The 21,464-nt window shown below is 39.5% G+C and overlaps 2 protein-coding genes across 3 annotated transcripts in view; one reads left to right on the forward strand and one right to left on the reverse strand.

Moving 5' to 3' along the window:
* Positions 1-7,944, forward strand: part of baiap2l1b (BAR/IMD domain containing adaptor protein 2 like 1b) — a 42,224-nt gene extending 34,280 nt beyond the window's left edge. The window contains exons 13-14 of one of the 2 annotated variants that reach the window (XM_037792408.1): positions 6,905-6,951; positions 7,053-7,944. In XM_037792408.1, coding sequence (XP_037648336.1) covers positions 6,905-6,951; positions 7,053-7,125 — 120 coding nt within the window. In that variant the 3' untranslated portion in view covers positions 7,126-7,944. Of the gene's footprint in view, positions 1-115; positions 2,490-6,904; positions 6,952-7,052 lie in introns of those variants that run through there. The other variant, XM_037792410.1, reaches the window with a different exon arrangement.
* A 1,814-nt stretch (positions 7,945-9,758) lies between these two features.
* On the reverse strand, positions 9,759-20,277 carry bri3 (brain protein I3). The gene is made up of 4 exons (XM_037792411.1): positions 20,090-20,277; positions 19,694-19,899; positions 16,003-16,111; positions 9,759-11,196 (listed from the first exon to the last, which is right to left on the reverse strand). Exons 2-4 carry the CDS (start codon positions 19,854-19,856, stop codon positions 11,064-11,066), a joined length of 405 nt encoding a protein of 134 aa, XP_037648339.1. The 5' UTR covers positions 19,857-19,899; positions 20,090-20,277; the 3' UTR covers positions 9,759-11,063.
* Positions 20,278-21,464: the final 1,187 nt, after the last annotated feature.

Genomic DNA, 21,464 nt, shown 5'->3' on the forward strand with positions numbered 1-21,464 from the left:
CACTGGTTCATGTGCATTCATCTCACATTTAGGAAGCCATGTGTTCCGTTATGTTTGGTAAAAATGATTGTTCTAAGAAACAGAATCAGCTCAGAGCACTTTGACCTTCTGCCAGACCTTTGTGCCGTGCTGGCACCGCCGGCCGTAGTGTCGTGATAGAGCTGGCAACGTGAGGCCACGTCTCACCTGATACCTACTGTACCCTCAGCCGGGCAGCCTTATCTTGACTGCTGATGACTGATGAGTATGTGTGGTGTCAGATGAGCTTTTTATGTCTGCCTCGGAAACCCGACCACACTCTGATACACTCTCAGAGTCGGCTGACATGCACAATAAAAAAATCTATTATTGGGACTCGGAGACAGTTTAAGACGGAGTTTGCTGTAGGTATGACTTCTATGGCGTGGATATCTCATGAACAAAGAGGCACAGGCACACACTGATGAGTGCTTATTGGATAACTTCAGTATTTTAATGGGGACAACACTTTATGAAGACGATTAATTATACGCACATCCCGTAGGTGCGAGGCTATCAGAACAGTGTCAGCAAAGACAAAAGGTAACGACTGCACACTACTCCACGCCACAAGGTTTTTATTGACTACGTTTCGATCCTGCTTGGATCCACGTCATGTTTGAAGAAGTGGAAACATAAACAAGCTCGATGACGGCAGGTGTGGTTCATCCAAAACACCAGCGTGATAAAAACATCCACAAATAATTCACAGTTTGATCAAATACATACAAACGGTAGCGCAAAAGCCATACTTCTACATATCAAACATGCTATTTATATATAAAGATTTTGTCATATTCATCCTCACATATATCAGAAAATCCATCACCTATGTTCAAAAATATTACATTAAAAGGTAGAGGAAAAAGAAAAGAAGAAATATTTAATATATGTACAATAATTGGGTTTTAAAACACTCTTCTGAAGAAGTTATCTATGTCAAATCCCAATATGGAACATTTTGAAATGTGTCCAGTATTGAGGTAAAGTGAGCAGCGTCACTGTAACGTTACGTCCACTAAAAGGGCTTTTTCTTGCCACAGACAGCCTCAGATTGTTATTATAAGAGTCTGACATCATAATGGAAAGACCCCTAGAGAGAAATAAAAGGTTTTTCTTACCTTCCTCTCGATCCGGTCTGTTTGGTATTGTGTCCGAGTCCGGCTCAAGGAGAAGCCTCGTTGTGAAATCTGATTATCCAAATAAATACGGGCGTCCATCGAATTGAAAGAGCTCATCCACGCTGTCAAAATCATGTAAATATTCAGCCGTTAGATCACACTAAGCTACGCTTTCTGTACTCCAACACAACAAACTCTTCCCGGCTGCCACTCGCAGTGTTTCCACCACGGATGTATTCCACTGTCACAGTCTCAGGAAACTTCAGAGTTGGACCCAAACACAGATGAAGGGATGAAGGCAGCAGGGAGTTATTCCAGTGATTTAGTCCTGAAGCAGGTAACACAAGTTGATCCAACACACAAACTAGGAAGACTGAAACTAAAACACTGGGAGCAAGACTGGACCAGTCTGGAACAAGCAGCTAATGCTGACCTGACCTGACACTGAAACACACAAAAAACTAATTAACCAATGAAACTCAGGTGTGGTGGAAAACAGGTGGGAAAAATGGCAAAGGCAGGAAGTAGAACACAACATGACACATGGAGAGAGTTACTTTCAAAATAAAACAGGAAACAGACTACACAAAAACCCAAGACCATGGCCAAGGGTTTAGGGCTGTCCCACTGTCAAATCGTCAAGTCCTTGACGGCTCTCTTGCAGACATTTTGAACCCTTTATGAACACTTTCCGCATTTCTGCAAAGAGGACAGCACATGAGTGTTCAGCCTGATATATTTCAATTTACACCAAAACATTAACTTTAAGATGGTGGATAAAAATCACATGAAATCAGAGGAATGCAATCATTAGATTATATTACACACCTGGTTTATTCATCAACCATTTCTGTTATTATATTATTATTATTTCACCTCCCATACCAACCTGGCTGTAGTCATTACTCTACGGGTGTTTCCCTGTTTGCAGACCATGCAAAGTGGCAACCAAATGTGCGGTTTATCCTCTATGAAAGCTTTTGTAGTTCACCTACTGGATGTATGTAAATGTTGTTGTGGTTCGTCAGGGTTAAATGCACCTGTGCACCCTCTGCACTACGTCACATGGCACTTTTCTAGGCTACCTGTAGACTTCTGACATGTTTATGCATGTTTCCTATTCAAAACGTTTCAAACAACTCACACTATCTCAGTTAGTGTCCAGTCAATAGGGTACATCAAGTTAATTCGTTAAACCGTATACTGTTCCCTAACAGTTGGAAGCTTTAAAGAGGACCTATTATACTAATTTTCAGGTGTGTACTATGTGTTTTGGGGTTCCTACTAGAACATGTTTACATGCTTTAATGCTCAAAAAAACACTTTATTTTTCTCATTCCGGCTGTGCTGCAGCACCTCTTTACACCCTCTGTCTGAAACGCTCTGTTTGAGCCCAATCTGCTCTGATTGGTCAGCTGGCCCACTGTGTTGTGATTGGTCAACCAAACCAAACTCTTTGGACTCTGCTTCAGCTCCGCTCTAACTAGCTTTGTTTGAGAGCGTGCCAAGCCACTAAGCAGGTATTATGCAAATGTGTTACTTGGTGACATCACCACATTACGGAAAAAAAAGCGGGACTTCAATCGAGGCATTTCAGGCAGTCGAGGAGCAGTGTTTCTGTGGGGGACAGTAACTCCCTTTGCCGTGGACTTTGGGTAACTTTGCAGACCTTTTACATGCACAAAAAACACACTATATAACACACTAAAGGAAAGAGAAAAAGCACAATAAGTCCTCTTTAAGTGATATACTGTACATGCCAGTGATTTGCATTCATTTGAAGTTTACTGCACCCTTATATGGACTAGAACTGGCATACTGAATGATATGGTCAATGTAATATAAGTCACTGTTTTGCAAGTTAAATCAAGTCTCATGTCTTAAAGCTATATGCTTCATAAAATGTGTTTATTATTGCACCTTTCCAACCTCGTTATTAACATGGAATGCCTAGACGGACACACTGACAACAGAATCCATATATATATATATATATATATGCTGGTAGGCTGTGATGTTTGACCCAGATAGAGGTTCAGATGGCAAGTGGAGATCTCTTTCTTGCTATTTATTATTCACCACTCATTTACAGCAGTAGGGCCAACGATTACCATGCTTTTGTGTGTGTCCACTGTCGGGCCTGTCAGTCTACATCCAGCCTACATCTCTCTGCCGCCGACCGACCGACCGACCGACCGACCGACCGACTCGGCATTATGGTGGAATTCCACTCTGGTTGAACCCGATAGCCAGCTTCCCTCTTTGTCGCTCTCTCAGCTTCTCAAGTCGTCGTTTGTCTTGTTTATCTCCTCATCTGAACACTTGTCTCTCCATCTTCAACGCATGCCTCTCACTCCCTCCCTCCATTTCCAGGGTAAATTAGGGTTCCAGGGAAGTTTATCCTCCATTCATTCTTAATCTTCAACTCACAAACCTCTGCTTTAACTCTGCTCAAAACACACACCGATCTCAGAATAGACTGGGGAAAAGTTCTCCGCTGCTACAGTAGAGAGAGAATGTAATCCTCTGATTTTAGTGTATGAGTGGGTGGGCGGAGGCTGTGTGTTGGTGTGCTGCGTTAGTTAGGGACTTGTGGCTGCAACATTCATGAGCATTATTGTCAGTATGATAAGTGTGCTGCAGTACTTCAGGTGATAAACTGAATAAATACGGGTAAATATTCCGCCTCTCCTCTAGACTAAATACTGTAGAACATTTGTAATCTCCCAGTGTTATTGTCTTTCCACATATTTTCACTTGACGTCAAACTAATGGGAGGATGTTTCAGCAAAGCCTTTTTTTCAGTAGGTTAGTCGGGAGAAGGAAAGGTGAGAGGAGCAGAGGAGGGCCGGGGGGAAGGTGGGGTTACCCTGGAATGCAGCGTCACCATGAGAGAAAAATGCACCCTCACTGGTTCTGCACTTTTCACTGAGAAAAAGATAACGACTCACAGGATGGAGACAAACAGAGAGAGAGAGAGAGAGAGAGAGAGAGAGATGTGATAGATTGAGATCTACAGGGAAAGTTAAAAAGGCAGAGACAGTTTCGACCTCCAAAAAACAGATTCTTGTTCGTGTTGATGCTTAACAGAGCAGAACAGACTAAGTTCATGTTGACTGCACACGTGTATTTTTAACCACAGTCATGGTTCGACTAAAGTAAAGAGACACTGAATAAAGAAAACGTGAATAAAGAAGCGTGTCCTTTAGCAGCCGTGATTGTTGCTACGTGATTTGTAATCCAAACATCTGCAGTAGGAGGACAGATGTGGAACTCTTTGTCTTGTGCTGAAGACTTAAAGGCCCAGTTCCAATCCGCCCCTCCTACACCTTCTCCCTACCCACTTCCACTCCGCTCGCGTGGAGGGTTCGCTATATTAAGTACCATCTCAAACCAGTTAGCGGGGAGTGGAAGTGGGTTATAAAACCCTCCAACAGCGAGTCAGCATCGATGCCGACTTAACCTGCCACCCTTACTGATGACGTACAATGCCGTTTTGTATTCATCATGGAACACGATCCAATGTCAGTTCCGTGCGCCAACATTTACTGTAAACTGCTCAAACTGAGATAAACTTTTAATTTATTCTACTTTATTGTCATACAGATGTCAACATCATAAAGTAAACACATTGTATTTAGGATCAAATATACCCTCGTCTACTCTAGAAAACTACTTTGATGTTCATTACATTGTAAATTGTTGTATATTTATACATATTTAAACATCATATATTTATTATTTTTTACCCCTATTAGCAGCTATAACCCCATCATTTATTATATCTTCAACTGTGCAATAATTCAGCTGTGTAATAATCTGGTTTACTCCGTCATTAACTCTGCATTTATGTATTTATACAGAACATTTAAACTAATATTCGTATTTATTTACACTATTCTTGCATTTTTATAAATGCATGCATTTATATTATTTGCATGGATCCTATTTAACAGCATTATTATTTGCACTGTTGTTATATACTGTATATTTCTTATTTATATTTTCTATATTTTTTTTTATATTTATACTCAAAGCAAAACGTAACTCATTTCCTCCCCCGGGGATCAATGAAGTATTTCTGATTCTGATATTTATTTATTTCCTTGCCGTAGAGAGGGAAGTTGGTCCGCTGTATTTATACCCTCCACCTTAAAGAAGGAGCTTCATTGAGCTGTGAGTGTGACTATAAAACAGGGTGGGAGGGTGTCGGCCGGATTGGGATCAGGCCTTCAACAGTCTGGACGGAGGCGTCCGTCTCTCTGTCCTCTTCTGACCTCTAGTGGAATCTCTGCAGTACTGCAGGTTACTAACAGGAAGATCAACAGTTTATCTTCAGCACTTATCCTGACAAACATTTTACAAAACAGTGTCCGAAATCACTCCCTAGTTTAGTCATTCACCACTCCCTCTATAATAGACACTATTATACTATTACATTTATGATTCATTACTCTTTTGTACATTTTTCCACTCAATTGTGGGAATTTACTGACAGAGTTCGAATAAAATGAATAAAGTTGGACACTAAATGTAGCGCACTGATGTGTTTACAGGAAGATTCATGTTTTTTCTAGCTGCAGCAGAAAAGAAGTAACTCCATACTCTGTTGATGTGTGTCTTTATATTTCTGCAATCAGGCTACAGGTAGATTTGCTCCTTGTATTTCCCTCTTCCCAGTCACTTTGGTTGTTTTGCTCTCTCACTCATACGTCCTCTAAGCCTTAGAGGACGTATGAGTCTAAGGTTTAACCAGGTACCAAAAAGTACAAGATCAGTTTGGTTCGGATGATGTCACTTGCTCTTTTTTATCCCCTTTCATTTGGTAATGTAATTGAGGATGCATTTCAAAGTATATTTGCTTTATGCGTCTAAAAGCTTTTAAATACGCTGCTCCTTCTTCCTGGAATAATGCACAGAAGGACCTGATATTGTCAGAGCTGATTACTGCTGTACGGGGGATTTAAAGCAGCTGTGGGTAGAAATGGAGCAAATATGATTAAAAAAAGTTATTTTTATAAAACGGTCACTATATCCTGAAAGTAGAGCATGAGACAGGTAATCTGGAAAACAATCACGTACCTTTGTGTGCCCAATGATGCCAAACATATTCAGCCTACTGCAGCTTCAAGTCAATTTTAAAGGATCGAGAAAATAGCACTCTTGGCGAATATGACTGCTCTTAAATGTCTCAATGAAATTGTTGTTTTATGCATCACGCTAACTGGATATTGTGCTCATTCACTTGTAGTGTGTGACAGCTGTATATTTGTCTGCTTGTATTGTTTGTATTTATTGTTGTAGTAATATTTATTCGGCCAGGTCACTCCTGAAAAAGAGATTTTAATCTCAATGAGACTTTTACCTGGTTAAGTAAAGGATGAGGCTTAAAAAAAAGTTGTTAAAAGCTGCTCATCTTCAGCGGTGACCTTCGCCCTAGACGTGGTGTCTGTGGACGTTGGCTTGTCATAAGAAAACTCGAAGAAGACTTGAATTTCCAGAAGGTCCAGATTCCACACACTGTCTCGTGATATGACACAGCACGTCGTCTTTCCCACGCTCGCCCTCGCCCCGCCATTCATCCAGTGTGTCCAATCCTTCAGCGGCCTAAAATATGTGTGTGTGTGTGTGTGTTGGGTTGAACTGTACATCAGACATGGCAGAAGAAGGGTCTGATTGAGGTATTCATAGTGTTACTGTGTCATGGTTCTGTACTGTGAGTGTTGGCCTTGTGACTCAACAGTGAATCTGTGTTTTCTCCTCAGGCGTTGCAGCCGAACGGCACCTCAAGACCACAGCCTGCTTACCTCGCGTAAGTCACATACGAACATAAAGCAGCTGATCTGCCTTCTTCTCTCTTTATCTCTTTCTCTCAATCTCACATATGCTCTCGTCTCTGCTGCGTTTCCACAGGGGAGGGAACCCATTCGCCACAGTCAGGCTACGTCCAACCGTCACCAACGACCGCTCGGCGCCGGTCGTCTGATCGGCCCACGTCTCCACACACACCGTCCATTCCCCGCAACGTCTTTGTCAACCTTCCCGGGATGTGCAGCTCTGCCCTGCCGTTACTTCTCCTGGTCTGGATGGAACCAGACAGAACTTGGCGAGCACTGAGAAAAACAATTTGAACCTGGGATCCCCCGGTGCTGCAAACATGGAAGTGTTTTGGCACCGTTTTATTTTACAGAACAGATGCTCATATATTTAAGATATATATATATTTTCTATTTTTTGTCCCTCTGTTTGTGGTGGTGATGTTTTAAAGGACCACATTCTTACCCGCACTTGAGAAATGAATGAATACAAATGGTCAAAGATAATACTACGATGTATTTATGCCGTTGATGTCGTCAAAATGACTGTTAGAAATCGTTCCTGTTGCCATAGGGACAGTAGAAGAACGTTGCTGTAGAGAGGACCTTCACCTTCAGGTCCTTATGAGAACGATGCATCGTAGTGTCGATACTAAAACGACTGTTGCTGCAAGGAGAGAAAAATGCAAACACTTAAAAGTCCCACTTGTATATACATTTGTACAACAGATGCTATAAATATCGTCCTTTGCCATCTAGACAGGACTTTTGCCTTAATGACACATACATAACTACTGTAAAAAAATATATATATATCTCTTGTGTTCTTCAAATTGTGGACGATCGCCTCATCTTCCCATTGACAGCGCAGTCATTTCTGCTTTTTATCATTACACATGGCATTAACACCAGCATGTGCACTTGTTTCCGGCCCACATTACAACCTTAATAGAATTTGCTGTATGAAAAATAAAGATTTATTTCTTCAATATTCTGCTTTAGTTTGTTTATCATGCACACAGTGTCTGTCTGGATGTTCTTGTTCCTTTGTTGATATGAAAAATAATAAATGTTAAGTGTATTTAAACGGGACTATACCTAAAAAAAAAGACAACCCAATCAGTTTTTTGTGGGCTGTCTAGATCAGAAAACATGTGATTCAACGAGCCAATCAGATTTGCTTCCTATGTCACAAGCAGGCTCATTAGAATATGCTCGTTGGAGATGAGCCAGGCCTGCACGGAATCGATCACGCAATGCATGCTGGTTAGATTTGTGTCCGACTTGCTCTGACGTCATGCACACGTGGGCAACGATAACCTCACGAGATCGAGGCGTTCACAGTCTTTAGAGCCAGGCGCCGCAGTTGCTCTCCATCTACTGCAAGACCCGGGGCATGATGGGAAACGCCTGGCTGTCGCCTGATCTAAGAGCTGATTGGCTCTGAGTTTTGACAGCAAACACCATGTGTTGTAGGAAGTCACAACTTTCTGTGTAATTGTAATATTTAACACCGACTAGTCTCATGTTGTGCAATGAAGGTTTCATCTGTTCAAAATGTCTTGTGCGGTTGATAATAATGACACATTGACTGCCAGGGAGTTATTTATAGAGCACTTGTTAAAACGAGTGCTCATTATGTGCTTTACAAGGCGGATATAAAAATAATAAAGGATAGAAGCCAACGCCAGATACACGCACATCTCCACGTATATTTACTAACAAATATAAAGAAATGCGAACGTGGTCTGAAAACTACAAGTAGCCTACAGATCGGTTCTAACAGGATGACATTTTTTCTGTGACTTCCTGTAAATTCTTCGAAGGCTGCTGGAAACTGTCCGACTCGAGACTATTATATTGCCCAAAGCTTGAGAACTACCTTTGCAAAGGTGCGCCATATTTTACTCGTAAGCCAATCAGAGCAGGCTGGGCTTAAAGAGACAGGCGCTAAAACGCAGCAGACGGAATACAGGTATATATTCAGACAGACAGGATGAGGAAAATAATGTATTCCATGAACATTAAAAGGTACTGTTTGTAAGTCCTAACATGTATAAATCATTGCGGGTTGGTGTCCTATGCAGGTTACGCTGCTCAGACTCAGACTCCAACACAAACTACACGGAAGCACCAAAACCAGAAAGTTCTATCTAGTGAAGCCCGTCTGTTAAACAGTGTCAACTCTTCCTGCTTCAGCCTCCCGACCGTGGTCAGAAGACACTTGCTATCTCGCTCCACCTCTCACGTGCATGCTGCTCACTCCACACTGCAGAAGAGTTAGTTTAGCTCTGAGAATATCTAGTGAATGAACAGTGGACGTTTGTGCAGAAATAACTGCTGCAGCTCCTCCAGACCAACAGAGGTTTCCCGTGTCTTGTGAAGTGACGGGGCTCCGCAAAGGGAAACGTTATCGTCTCCGACCAAAACTCTGGTGTCTCCCGTTCCCTCCCTCAGCATTGATTCATGGAGAGACCTTCGTCTGGTCAGCTAACATTACTGCCAAGCAGCTGAAATATAGAGTGATATTGTGGTTTTAGCTGACGTGTGTCGCCTCACTGTTTTGAACGAAGCTCCTTCATGTCTATGTAGAGTGAGCACAAGCGCGAGCAACAGGACGCTGACTTTCGTTGACTTAACGGCCACAGGTGTCGCTGTTAACAAGACATTTCTGACTCTTACATGGAGTCCCTTTAAAGCATGTAAACATGTTCTAGTAGAAACCAAAAATACAAGCATTAACCTGAAGATGAGCCTGATATGTCCCCTTTAATCTTCATCCATTTGAAAAAGTTTTTTTTAAAAATCAAATCAAGCAAGTAACATAAGTAGCATTCTTTTTTTAATTACAGTAACTCATATATAAAAAGTAAGAACCTCAATCATAAGAGCGTGCGTAGTGTGTTTTCTAAAGCAAGAAGATTTTTTTTTTTAAATAACTCCCACCCAGTTCTCTCTCTTTCTCTTTTTCTTCTGCCATGGACAGTTATATAACATCTTGCTGCGATGGAAGACGTAGACACGGAGATACTGCAGATACAGGGACATAGACATTCTCCATTGATTGTCTGCTTGGGAGGAATGGGGCAGGGTGACTTGTCACAGAGTACTAAGATAAGAAAATCCAGAGATTATACACGTTATTGAGAGATTTCTTCAGCGTTTTGTTTTTTGCTCTCGGCATGCTTCCTTGAAGTGAAACTCCACACGTTAAAAGGAGGAGTCTGCGCTTTGACGCGAGAAGAGTCCTCTCGAAGCAAGTCCGAAGTCAAACAGTGATTGAGGTTGTAAAGTCGAGGGCGTTTCAGATTGTATGTACCTGAGGTCTGCATTGGCCCTGGAAAAGCACAACCCAGCAGAATAATCATCAACAAACTGTCAGTGCAAATATGGCCCCAAGAAATAATATCAACAAAAAACAGACAAAACGGTACAGGCTTTCTGTCGGAGACAAGTCCACTGGTTCAGCCGGGACAGTTCAAGGATCTTTACACGTCTTCTTTTTCTCTTTTGAAGATGTTGTATGTGTTATTCCCTGTGACACACTGAGCCAAAAACATTTCTAAAAAAGGTTTACATTACTGGAAAGAAGCCAATACATCAGTGATCTACATGGATGCTGTGTTGAGTATGTTACTAAGCAGAAAATATGTATGCAGTGTGCCAGCAAAAAGAAAAAAAAAAGCATGTCTCAGTTAATTGTGGCTTTAAAAAACATGAAGGAATCTGCTCAGATCCTCGGATAACTGAGCGAAATCTACGGGAGAAATCATGACTGATGGAATCTCTGATGATCACTCAGCATGTAGTGAAGGCACTGACAACAGCTGGACACTTACAGATGCTAGAATATATCCTCAACTGGCAGGAGAAAATTGATTTCTACACGTGCCTCTAATAATAAAACATCATAACTCATGGTAATATCATCTTGATCATTTTGTTGTACGTAACGTAATGGCAACAGCAATGTGCAATATTAAGAAAAGATAACAAAATAAAAGACACAAAAATGCTGGATTATGTGTGTGAAGGTGTGTGTGTGTGTGTGTGTGTGTGTTGTGTGTGTATGCATGGGAGCAGGTGCATGAGCTGCAGTTTGGTCCCTCTAGCCGAAGGTGGCGCCACAGTTGGGACACCTTCTCTGACGCAGGGCGAAGCAGAAGAGGAGACCCAGGGGGAAGAAGAAGATGGCACACAGGATCCCCAGGCAGGTGAAGTCATCCTCCAGGACGCCGACTCTGGTGACGGGACGCAGCGTTAAGGAACGTGAGCAAAGTGAGCAGAAATACTGATGCACAAACTAGAATTACCGCCTCGCTGCAGTTTACATCCATGTCTGTCCAAAATGTCATCACTTCATCGTTTTATCCTGTCAGACATTTGTGTTAAATGGTCATAATTAGCATATGAATTCTTGAAATGTCATCGTATAATATGCCATAAAAAGTCAGGAGAAATATCATAGTATAGAATGTCACAAAAATAAAAAAAAGTCATAGTATAGTATGTCATAAAAAAGTCACAAAAAAATGTCATATTGTAAAAATGTAAAAAAAAAAAAAAAATTTAAAAAAATCATAGTACAGTTGGTCATAAAATTTAAAAAAAGTCATAGTACAGTAAGTTGTAAAAATAAAAATAAAAATCATAGTATAGTATGTCATAAAAATGTCATAGAAGAATTCATAGTATAATGTCAAAAGAAGTCATAAAAAATACCTTACCTTTAGTAAAATGTGTAGTATAGTATTCCATGAAAAATATAAAAAAGTCATAATATAGTATGTCACAAAAAACAAACGACCACAAAGAGATGCAACCGCCGCAGACACGTTATTTTGTAATCATTTTGTGTCTCTTCCAGTCTGAGTGTCGGTTACACGTCTTTGTCCTGTTGTCTTACAATCTGTCCATGGCTGCAGGTTATTAGTAGCTATTCACTGATATAGTTTCATATCACAATATTATTTAAATTATTTTATTTATTTATTATACAAAAAAATCAATGTAACTGTTATATATAATATATAATATATAATAATGTACAGTTTATTATTAAAATGGTATTGTTATTAGATCATGTTTACTAGAATGATCTTGAAAAGTGACTGAACAGAATCACACGTGATTACATTTTCCTACCAACATTTTACTGAATGCTTCTCTGCAGTGTCTCTTTATTATCTCCAATCTGAACACGAGTCTGACCGAACTTTACTTCTCTTATTTACTTCCAGTTTTTCTTCTTCCCCCACAGAGCTGGATCAGATGTAAAGGTTAATAAGCATTTGGCTTATGGTACTTCTTAGTTTTATTGCAAGTACAATCTATAAATGGGTTTTCACCTCGTGTGACATGAGAAAAACAACAACAACAAATGTTGGTCAGAACATGAAGCAGCTTGTTTTGAAGGGGAGCAGCTTTAATCCCGAGTCACGGTGAACAAAGTGCTAACCCACGGTCTCATGACCGCACCACACCGATCAGCGCCGCCGGTAAATCTGCTGGAGGCCCCGAGAAGGAATTAACAATTATCAAACATGACCCTAAAGAGACGGGAAATGAAAAGCTGCTTACTGCTAATGCTATGAAAGAGTGTCACATAGCTGTGGAGGTTTGACCTTTGGGGTGTAGATATAATAGAAATAATCTTGAGAAATAGTTAATTACTCTGATAATATTAGATTCTGCTGCAGTGATGACCGGGGTTTAACCTTATTAACATTATTAGAGCTCCTACAATGAGGCATGCTTACATAAGCTGACTGTCATACAAATGTCATAGTATAGTATGCCATAAAATTTTAAAAAAGTCATAGTATAGTAGGTCGTAAAAAATCAAAAAAAGTCATAGTATAGTATGTAATAAAAAAATCTAAAAAATCGTAGTAAAGTATGCCATACAAATAAAAAAGTCATAGTATAGTGTGCAATAAAAACTTCAAAAAAATTCATAATATAGTATGCCATAAAAAATTTAAAAAGTCATAGTATATTATGTCATAAAAATAAAAGTCATAATATAGTAGGTCGTAAAAAATAAAAATAAAAAGTCATAAAAAATAGTATAGTATGTCATAATAATTTAAAAAAGTCATAGTATAGTATGTCGTAAAAAAAATGTAAAAGTCATATATCATATGTCATATTATTAAAATGATTATAGCTCCTAAAAGGAGGCATGCTTACATAAGCTGACGTTGTTTGGTTTACACTGGTATCTCACTACACTATGTGCTGCTGTACCAGGTTGTAAGTATTTGAACTGTGGCTTTCACTGACCCAGGACACATGATGCAAGGCATGATGCAAAATGCTGACTAGAACTGCACCAGCCACCTTACATACTGCGGACAGACACAGTCTGGCTTATTAACTTTCTCTAAACTGTAAGTACAGTTGTCACACCTGTTTGTCTGCAAAAGGTAGTAAGTCACCTAAAACACTTCATTCATGCTTCAAAACCAGTTATTGTGTCAGTAAGTTGACCAACAACACCAAAATGAAAAGCTGTTTTCTCATCTCGTGAGCTGAGTGGGTCAAAATGATTAGCTGTTTTTCCACCACACCGAGACAGAGAACTGAAAGAGTTTCTTATCTACAAATCTCTGTTTTGTTCTACTTTTTGTTGACACTGACTGCTTACTGTAATATACCAGAATGTCAGTTCTGTCCAGCTGAATGCTTTTTGTATTTCACACTGAGCTGTTTAGATTCCCATTTCAACAGCAGGTAAAAGTTTACTGTGAAATGTCATTACTGTAGTAGCTACACAGAAAAGGGATTTGCACGTTTGTATGTATACAGTCAAATTATTCCTGTTAACTGTTCTGGAAACAGAAAATTATCTTTTGATCTTTAATGTTACAGTTTTTCTCGTTCGCTTTGGCTCATTTCTTGAATGATAATTTTTTTTTTTTAAACAATAAGTTCAAATCTCTAAACAAGTAATTTGTTGTCCACAACAGATTAGAATTTCATTCAAGCGAATTGCACGTGTTTTGGCATGTGTGTGCATAAGAATAAGTACAATTATCTACAATTTGGCACAATAACCACTCGCACATGGCTTGCTGATCAAAACTGATGAGTGGATCCTCAGTGAAACTGTAAACTTTCGTCCTCTTCACAACTTCTAACCATTATTTCATCGTTTGAGCAGGCACATGCAAAATGATCCATTCAATTATCAAAATGTGTCAGACATGCATGCATATTCTATAAATATCTATGACATGATGTTACGTACTGTGAGGAGGTCGTTTGTATTTTGACTTAACTACCACATTGTTTTTTTATTGTTGCAGAGTTTATTTTTTTGGCGTAGATGTCATTTTGTGTTCACTATATATGACTTCATATGAAAGATCAAAAGAGATTTTTCTGTTTACAGTACATGTCGCTACACTGGATACATATAAATGTGCATATCCTTTTTCTATAATGACATCTATGCCAAAAAACAACAACAACAACCCTGCAGCAATTAAAAAACCTTCGTTATTTCAGTTAAAAAACAACAGATTGTACCTCCTCATCGTAGATATTTACGGAATATACATGCATGTCTGACAGATTTTGATAATTGAATGGATCATTTTGCATGTGACGGCTCAAACGATGAAAGAATGGTTAGGAGTTAGTTGTCATTAGAAAGTTTCACTGAGAGTCAACTCATCAGTTTTGATCAGTAAGTCATGTGCAAGTGGTTATCATGCTGACTCTTTAGCGTACGTGAGCCAAAACACGTGCAAGATGCTTGAATTAATGAGAAATTCAAATCTGTTGTGAACTTTTTGTTTTGAAAAAATAAACAATTCTCATTCAAGAAATGAGCCAAAAAGAACGAGAGAAACTGTAAAACACTGGTGTGTATTATTAACGCGTGTTAATATAGCAGGTCTGAACAGGGCCAAAGTGTCAGGAAGCAGCGTATATAACAGTAAGTATTCATAAATAACCATGTCACCTTTCATTACAGTAAAGGGTATTCGTTCACCTCTTGACTACAAACAGTCGTGCTGAAACTGGAGTAGATATACGGTATATTACATTATTTAAATCCAACCAGTGGATGAGAGGACATCTGATTTCTATTTGCTGTTCCTGTGAACTGTGTCCTGTATCCACCTCGGCCTGGATCTGCCCCCCCGTCACATGTTTGAGGCTGAAATCATCTGACTGACAGGATGTTGACTCAGGCACAGTGAAACCAGCTTCCAAAACTGAAAGTCCCATCCAGTTAACATGAGGTCACAGTGTGACTGTAGGCCTGACACCACGCACGCAGGGACAGTGAAAATACTCATACATAGTATAAATAAAGGCGCACAGACAGAAAGTGGCTTAGTCACAGAGAGCATGAGACGTTTAACCACGTGCTACAAACCTCATCGTCCATTAGGGCTGCAGCTGACGAGTATTACCTCCGCCAAGGTCTGAAAGTCTAAAGTGTGACTGTGACGTAAGACGCACCTCTACACACAACAAACAGAGAATAACTAACAATAATTAATGCTGCATATGAATCATTCTGCGGGATTATTCCTTATTTCATGGGCTATTTTGGGGATTTATACATTATTATTGCATACTTATATATAAATAAAATAAAATAAATTTAAAGTAGTGGAATAGTGGAATAGTGATTTGGAGTTCTATTACCACGGCAACGGTTCCAAGCTTCAAAGAATTCAGGTCAGTCCTAATAAAATGTCAGAAAATAGTGAAAAATGTTCATCCCAGTTCCTCAATATCCAAGGTGATGTCTTTAAATCTGTTGTTCTATCAGTCCAAAACCCCAAAATATTCAGTTTAATATGATATGAAACAGAGAAAAGCAGGAAATCCACATATTTGAGAGGCGGAAAAACAGAATTTTCTGCCAAAGAAAAATCACTATCACGATGAATCGATTATTTTTCCGACCGACTAATCGATTAGTCGACTAATCGTTGCAGCACTACTGTACATTATCTACCGTGATATACACTCTAATATGCATGTGTGTGTGTGTGTGTGTGTGTGTGTCTGTGTGTTCTCACCTGCAGGCAGGGCAGCCTCCCACCACCACTACAGACGGTTGTATGATGGTGTACGTCCCAGGGTACGGCTGCTGGGCTATGGCGGGGTTCATTTGGGCTGACGGGTATCCTGTAGTTAACAGAAGGAAATGACATGTTATTGTGGACATTAACTGGAAAGAACATATTGTTTTAAATAATTAAACAAATTACCATATCATGTTTTTATTAGTGTGACTGTGTAGTAAGCAGGGCTGTGTATTGGCAAGAATCTGGCGATATGATATGCATCATGATATAGAGGTAACGATTCAATATATCGTAATATATTGCGTAAAACTGGTATAAAGACACACCATATGTATAAAATCTCATCTCAATTTAGCCCAACTTTGGAGCGTTATTTAGCCTCCTTCAGTGAGATTGGTTGGCACCAACGGATTCTTTAGGTTTTCTAGTTTCATATGATTCCAGTATCTTCACTCTAGCTTTAAACCTGAGCCCGCTACATCCTCCGAAAGACAGAATATCATATTTTTAAGAGGTTAATTTAAAATCGATAAAGCGTTTTGGAGAATCAATATCGCAAAACAAAATATTGTGATACTCATGTGTATGGATATTTTCTTACACCCTCAGTAGTGAGTGTGTTTTCATTTCACTGACACTCTCAGGGCATATTGATTTATTTGTTTACCACCTGTGTCCATCTGCGGGGAGATTTGTGTTTGAACTTGAACTTTGTGAACTTTGATACCATCACCCTGCTTGTTTACGACTCATTTTGTCTGATTAGGACGCCTCCCAGTGAGAGAGACTAACATTACCCTCTCCCAGGCTCATGACTACTCACTGCACAACAGTTTGAGCTGTGCTCGCCGCTGGGTTCACATTACACCACGCAGCGCGTTATTCTTATAAAACAGTCGCTATATCGTGACAGTAGTACATGAAACAGGTAAAAAATCTGTGTCCTCTGGTGCTCCTAACGGCATCTGCAAGATTTCACAGACCGGAGGAAAACAAGCAGTCAGAGCTGATCTGAGGTCTGCTGTCCAGCTGCCGTCTATGAACAGCTGTCAATCACTCACGAACTCCGACCAAACGGTCAAACTAGGCATTGTGAAATCTGGTGAAGGAAAGCCAAGTTCTGGTCACACGACCGGAGCACAGCCAATAGGAACGCTCTCTCTCTGAAATGAAATGACCTGTGATTGGTCAAAGTCTCCTGTCACGGGCTGGATTCTTTAAAGCCTGAGAATAGAGCCATGAGGAGGAGCAGAAGTCTAGTTTTCTCTCAGAACACTTCAATTACATTATGCTGAAAGGTTATTATGAAATTTTTGCCCAATGATGCCAAAAATATTCTGAAATAAATGAATGAATGAAAGAAAACTGATGAATATATTAGTTTATACCAGAGATTCATGCCAGAGGGGCAAATTATTCAGGGTTTTTTTCCTGATAATTAAAAGTAAAATTAATGAATCTGTTGCAGTGCACTTATTTTATTATTTTTCTTCTTTAAAAGTCACCAGAATGCAGGAAACAAAGTCTCTGAAACTCTAATGTGTCTGGAGGAGGACCACGGTATAGCTGTGTACATATACCTACACTGTTTTATAATAATTATCCCCTTCAGTTGCAGCAACGGGCTTCTTTAATCTACACAGAAGAACCAAGAACATGTGGTTCAGCAAATACGGAAATTACAAGCCAATTACAAGAGAGACTTTATTCCAGTAACTTCCTGGTCATTGCAGCTCTTATACAATCAGTCAGATGACTGCCTCATATAAAAGCAGGCACATACTGTACAAGGCCTGGGGCTACAGGGAGCACAACCTGTGTGGCTCTAAATGCTGCTGCACCGAGCCAAAACTTCATATTTCACATTCTTGTTCTTATAATCCCACTGAACAGGTAGTGTGTTCACACTGAGAATCACCCCACTTATAAACTTTATATTTAAGGTTTGTGGAGCACTGACATTAGCCTGCACTATCGCATAGACTAAGCTACTGGAGTTACCCTGCACTATATTCAGTTTTAACTGTTTTTATTCATCTCCTTGTATTTTTATATCTGGTATATTTTTTTGTACTTTGTACTACTAACTTTTTTACTGCCTTTTTATTAACATGTTTTGCACTATGGAACTGTGATGCTGGAAACTTGATTTTCCCTCGGGATCAATAAAGTTACTAACTATCTATCTATCTATCTATCTATCTAAACAAACTGGGACTATATTGTAATTCTAAATACTGTATATATTAATGATAGATAGATATATAGATAGATGTTGAAATAAATATGTTTGATATAATGATATATTTTAGTAAAGATAAGATTGGAAATAACATGCTGTATATAATACAGTTATTTATTATTTTTGGAAAATTTCATATCCATATGACAAAACTTCTTTGTATGAGCCTGTGGCTTCTTGACCTCTCCTGACACGTTTCTTGTTTTGTTTTTTTCATTGACTGGATTTTGTGAAGTTTTATATATGTGCAAATAAATAAAGAAAATGAAATAAAATAAAGAAATTACAATATGCTGAAAGGTTATTATGGAATTTTTGCCTAATGATGCCTTTGAGATTTCCTTTAAAAGGTCCCATATTGTGCTCATTTTCAGGATCATACTTGCATTTTGTGTTGCTACTAGAACATGTTTACATGCTGTAATGTTCAAAAAACACTTTATTTTTCTCATACTGTCAGCCTGAATATACCTGTAATAACCATCTGTCTGAAACGCTCCGTTTTAGCGCATTTCGACGGAATTGCAACAGAATTGCGTTGCTAGGCAACAGCTTGGGTCCATGTGTACTTCCTGTCAGCTGATGACATTCACATACACTGCAACCAGGAATAAACTGGGACACATTTAGAATGTTTACGTTTAAATCTGTATAAAGGGTCTAAATATTGTATAGTCGTGACATCACGAATGGGCAGAAATCCTGACAGCTTGTTTGAAACGCAGAGTTTCTGAATACGGGCTGTGTGTATTTCCCTCTGGATTGAGTGTTTCGATACTTTCACAGTATTTATATAGGACTTAAGCCTGCTTTATAATAAAAAACATGAAAATCTTACTTTTTATAATATGGGACCTTTAAAGGGGACATATTATCAAAAAAGTGAGATATTATTATAAAGCAGGCTTAAGTCCTTTATAAATACTGTGAAAGTATCGAAACACTTAATCCAGAGGGAAATACACACAGCCCGTATTCAAAAACTCTGCATTTGAAATAAGCCGTCAGGATTTCTGTCCATTTGTGATGTCACAAATATACAATATTTAGACCCTTTACACAGTTTTAAACATAACCATTCTAAATGTGTCCCAGTTTATTCCTGGTTGCAGTGTATGTGAATGACATCAGCTGACAGGAAGTAAACATGGACCCAAGCTGTTGCCTAGCAACACAATCCTGTTGCAATTCCGTCGAAATGTGCTAAAACGGAGCGTTTCAGACAGACGGTAAATACAGGTATATTCAGACAGACAGTATGAAGAAAATAAAGTGTTTTTTTTAACATTACAGCATGTAAACATGTTCTAGTAGAAACACAAAATACAAGTATGACAAGAAAATTTGCACGATATGGGACCTTTAAAAGAAGCCGGATGTGTGCAGCAGTGAAACCTCTCCTTCACTTTCTGGTGAATGTGGAACCATGGCAGTACTTGCCTGGTCCGTCGGGGTACTGGTATGGCGGTGGGGCCGGCGGAGGGATGGCTCCATAGCCGGGCTGAGGCTGCTGCTGCCCGGGCTGCGGGCCGTACTCATAAGCCCCCGGGACGGTGGTGTAGGCGGGCGGTCGGTCCTGGAGGAGAGGTTTGCTGTCCACCATCTCTCACCTCGACGTGCTGCGTCCTCAACTTGTCTCTTTCTAACTTCAGAGCAACAGAAAAAGAGTCTATCGCAGCTGAACTACTTGTGTTTTGTTGCTGTGAGACACGGCTGGTTGATAAAAACAAAAGAAAACAAAGAAAAGACGCTGCGCAAAAAGGAAACTTCGTCCCTTCTCTCCATGCGCCAACTTTGTCCTCCGAGTGGCAACACAACAAACCTCCAGATATTTACCCAAAACGTCACTTTAACTGGTCCGAGTCGGTGTGGTTTATGGTTAACTTAACTCCATTTCCCTCCTCGCAGCTGGTCCTTTAGTACCTTTAATATAACAGTGTAATATGTCATCGCAGCGCCTCATGAACTCTTTTCCTTTCTCTCTGTCTGGATTGTCACAAGAGCAGAATCATGTGATGAGCTGCTGTAGCGCCTCTGCGCACTGGAAGGCTTCTTAAAGCGACAGAGCACCATGCATTTTATAACTCAGTGCTGCAGAGCATGCACAACATTATTACCTCCCAGTATGCATATACTGGTTTTACAGTTTTTCTCGATTGTTTACACACATTTTCTGAAAGCATGCCTCATACTCTCAGAACTCTACACACAAATCAAAAAACACACACACAATGGGCAAAACCCCTCAATTCTCCTGCAAAATGAAACTTTGCATTCAAAACAATGTTATTTCTTCTCAAAATGGTATTTTGTTTTCAAATGACACACACACACCATCATATGAATAGACATTTATAAGAACCAGTTGAACACTGATGTGCTCAATGTAAAACACTATGATGAATGGAAACACTTCTTCTCCATTCATCATGATGACTTAGGCCTTTTTTTTGTTCAGTGTTACACTTACTACAGACAGTACATACATAAGTGTGTTGTAAAATATTTTAGAATATTGTTTTTATACTCAGAATACACAAATACACGGTAACAAATATATTTTATTTTCCCCACAAAAACAATGTACACAGTGTACATCCCAACCAACACAAAGTTGCACATACAGTGGTCTACATACAAAACAGCAGAGGAATTTACTGTATACAGTTACAGTAAAAAAAAACGAAAAAAAACTATGCTGCATCCTCTCTTCTGTTTCGGTCTGGCCACAGCACCTCATCCACATCACAAGCAATGTTTTCCCTGGCCAAGCAGCGGGGGAAATATCGCTTAGCATGTCGAATCCAGCCATGAAAAGCATCAACTGATTGCTAATTGTTACACTGTGTGACAGGTGTTTGTCCATGTGATGAGTCAGTGTGCATAGTAGGGCAATTGACTTTAGAATTTTGAATGACAGTGTGTTCCTTGTGAAAACGAGATTTTCTTCATGAAAATTGTGCCAAATGCAGAGAATTGTGTGTAGTGTTTTGAAAAAAGTGTGTTTTAGAACTGCAATTTGAGTGTAAAGCAGGAATTGTGCTTGTAGTTTAGCAGAATTGGTTCAGGGGGTTGGTGCATGAGTTACATGTTGTGGTCATTGTGTGTCAAGTACCAGTATTTGTGTGTAAACAATTGAGAAAAATTGTAATGGCAGGGGCCTGCACATAATGGAGTCATGCATCATATGCCATGCATTACATTTTATTAG

The sequence above is a fragment of the Sebastes umbrosus genome, chromosome 14 (assembly GCF_015220745.1).
Source record: "Sebastes umbrosus isolate fSebUmb1 chromosome 14, fSebUmb1.pri, whole genome shotgun sequence".
Lineage (NCBI taxonomy): Eukaryota > Metazoa > Chordata > Actinopteri > Perciformes > Sebastidae > Sebastes > Sebastes umbrosus.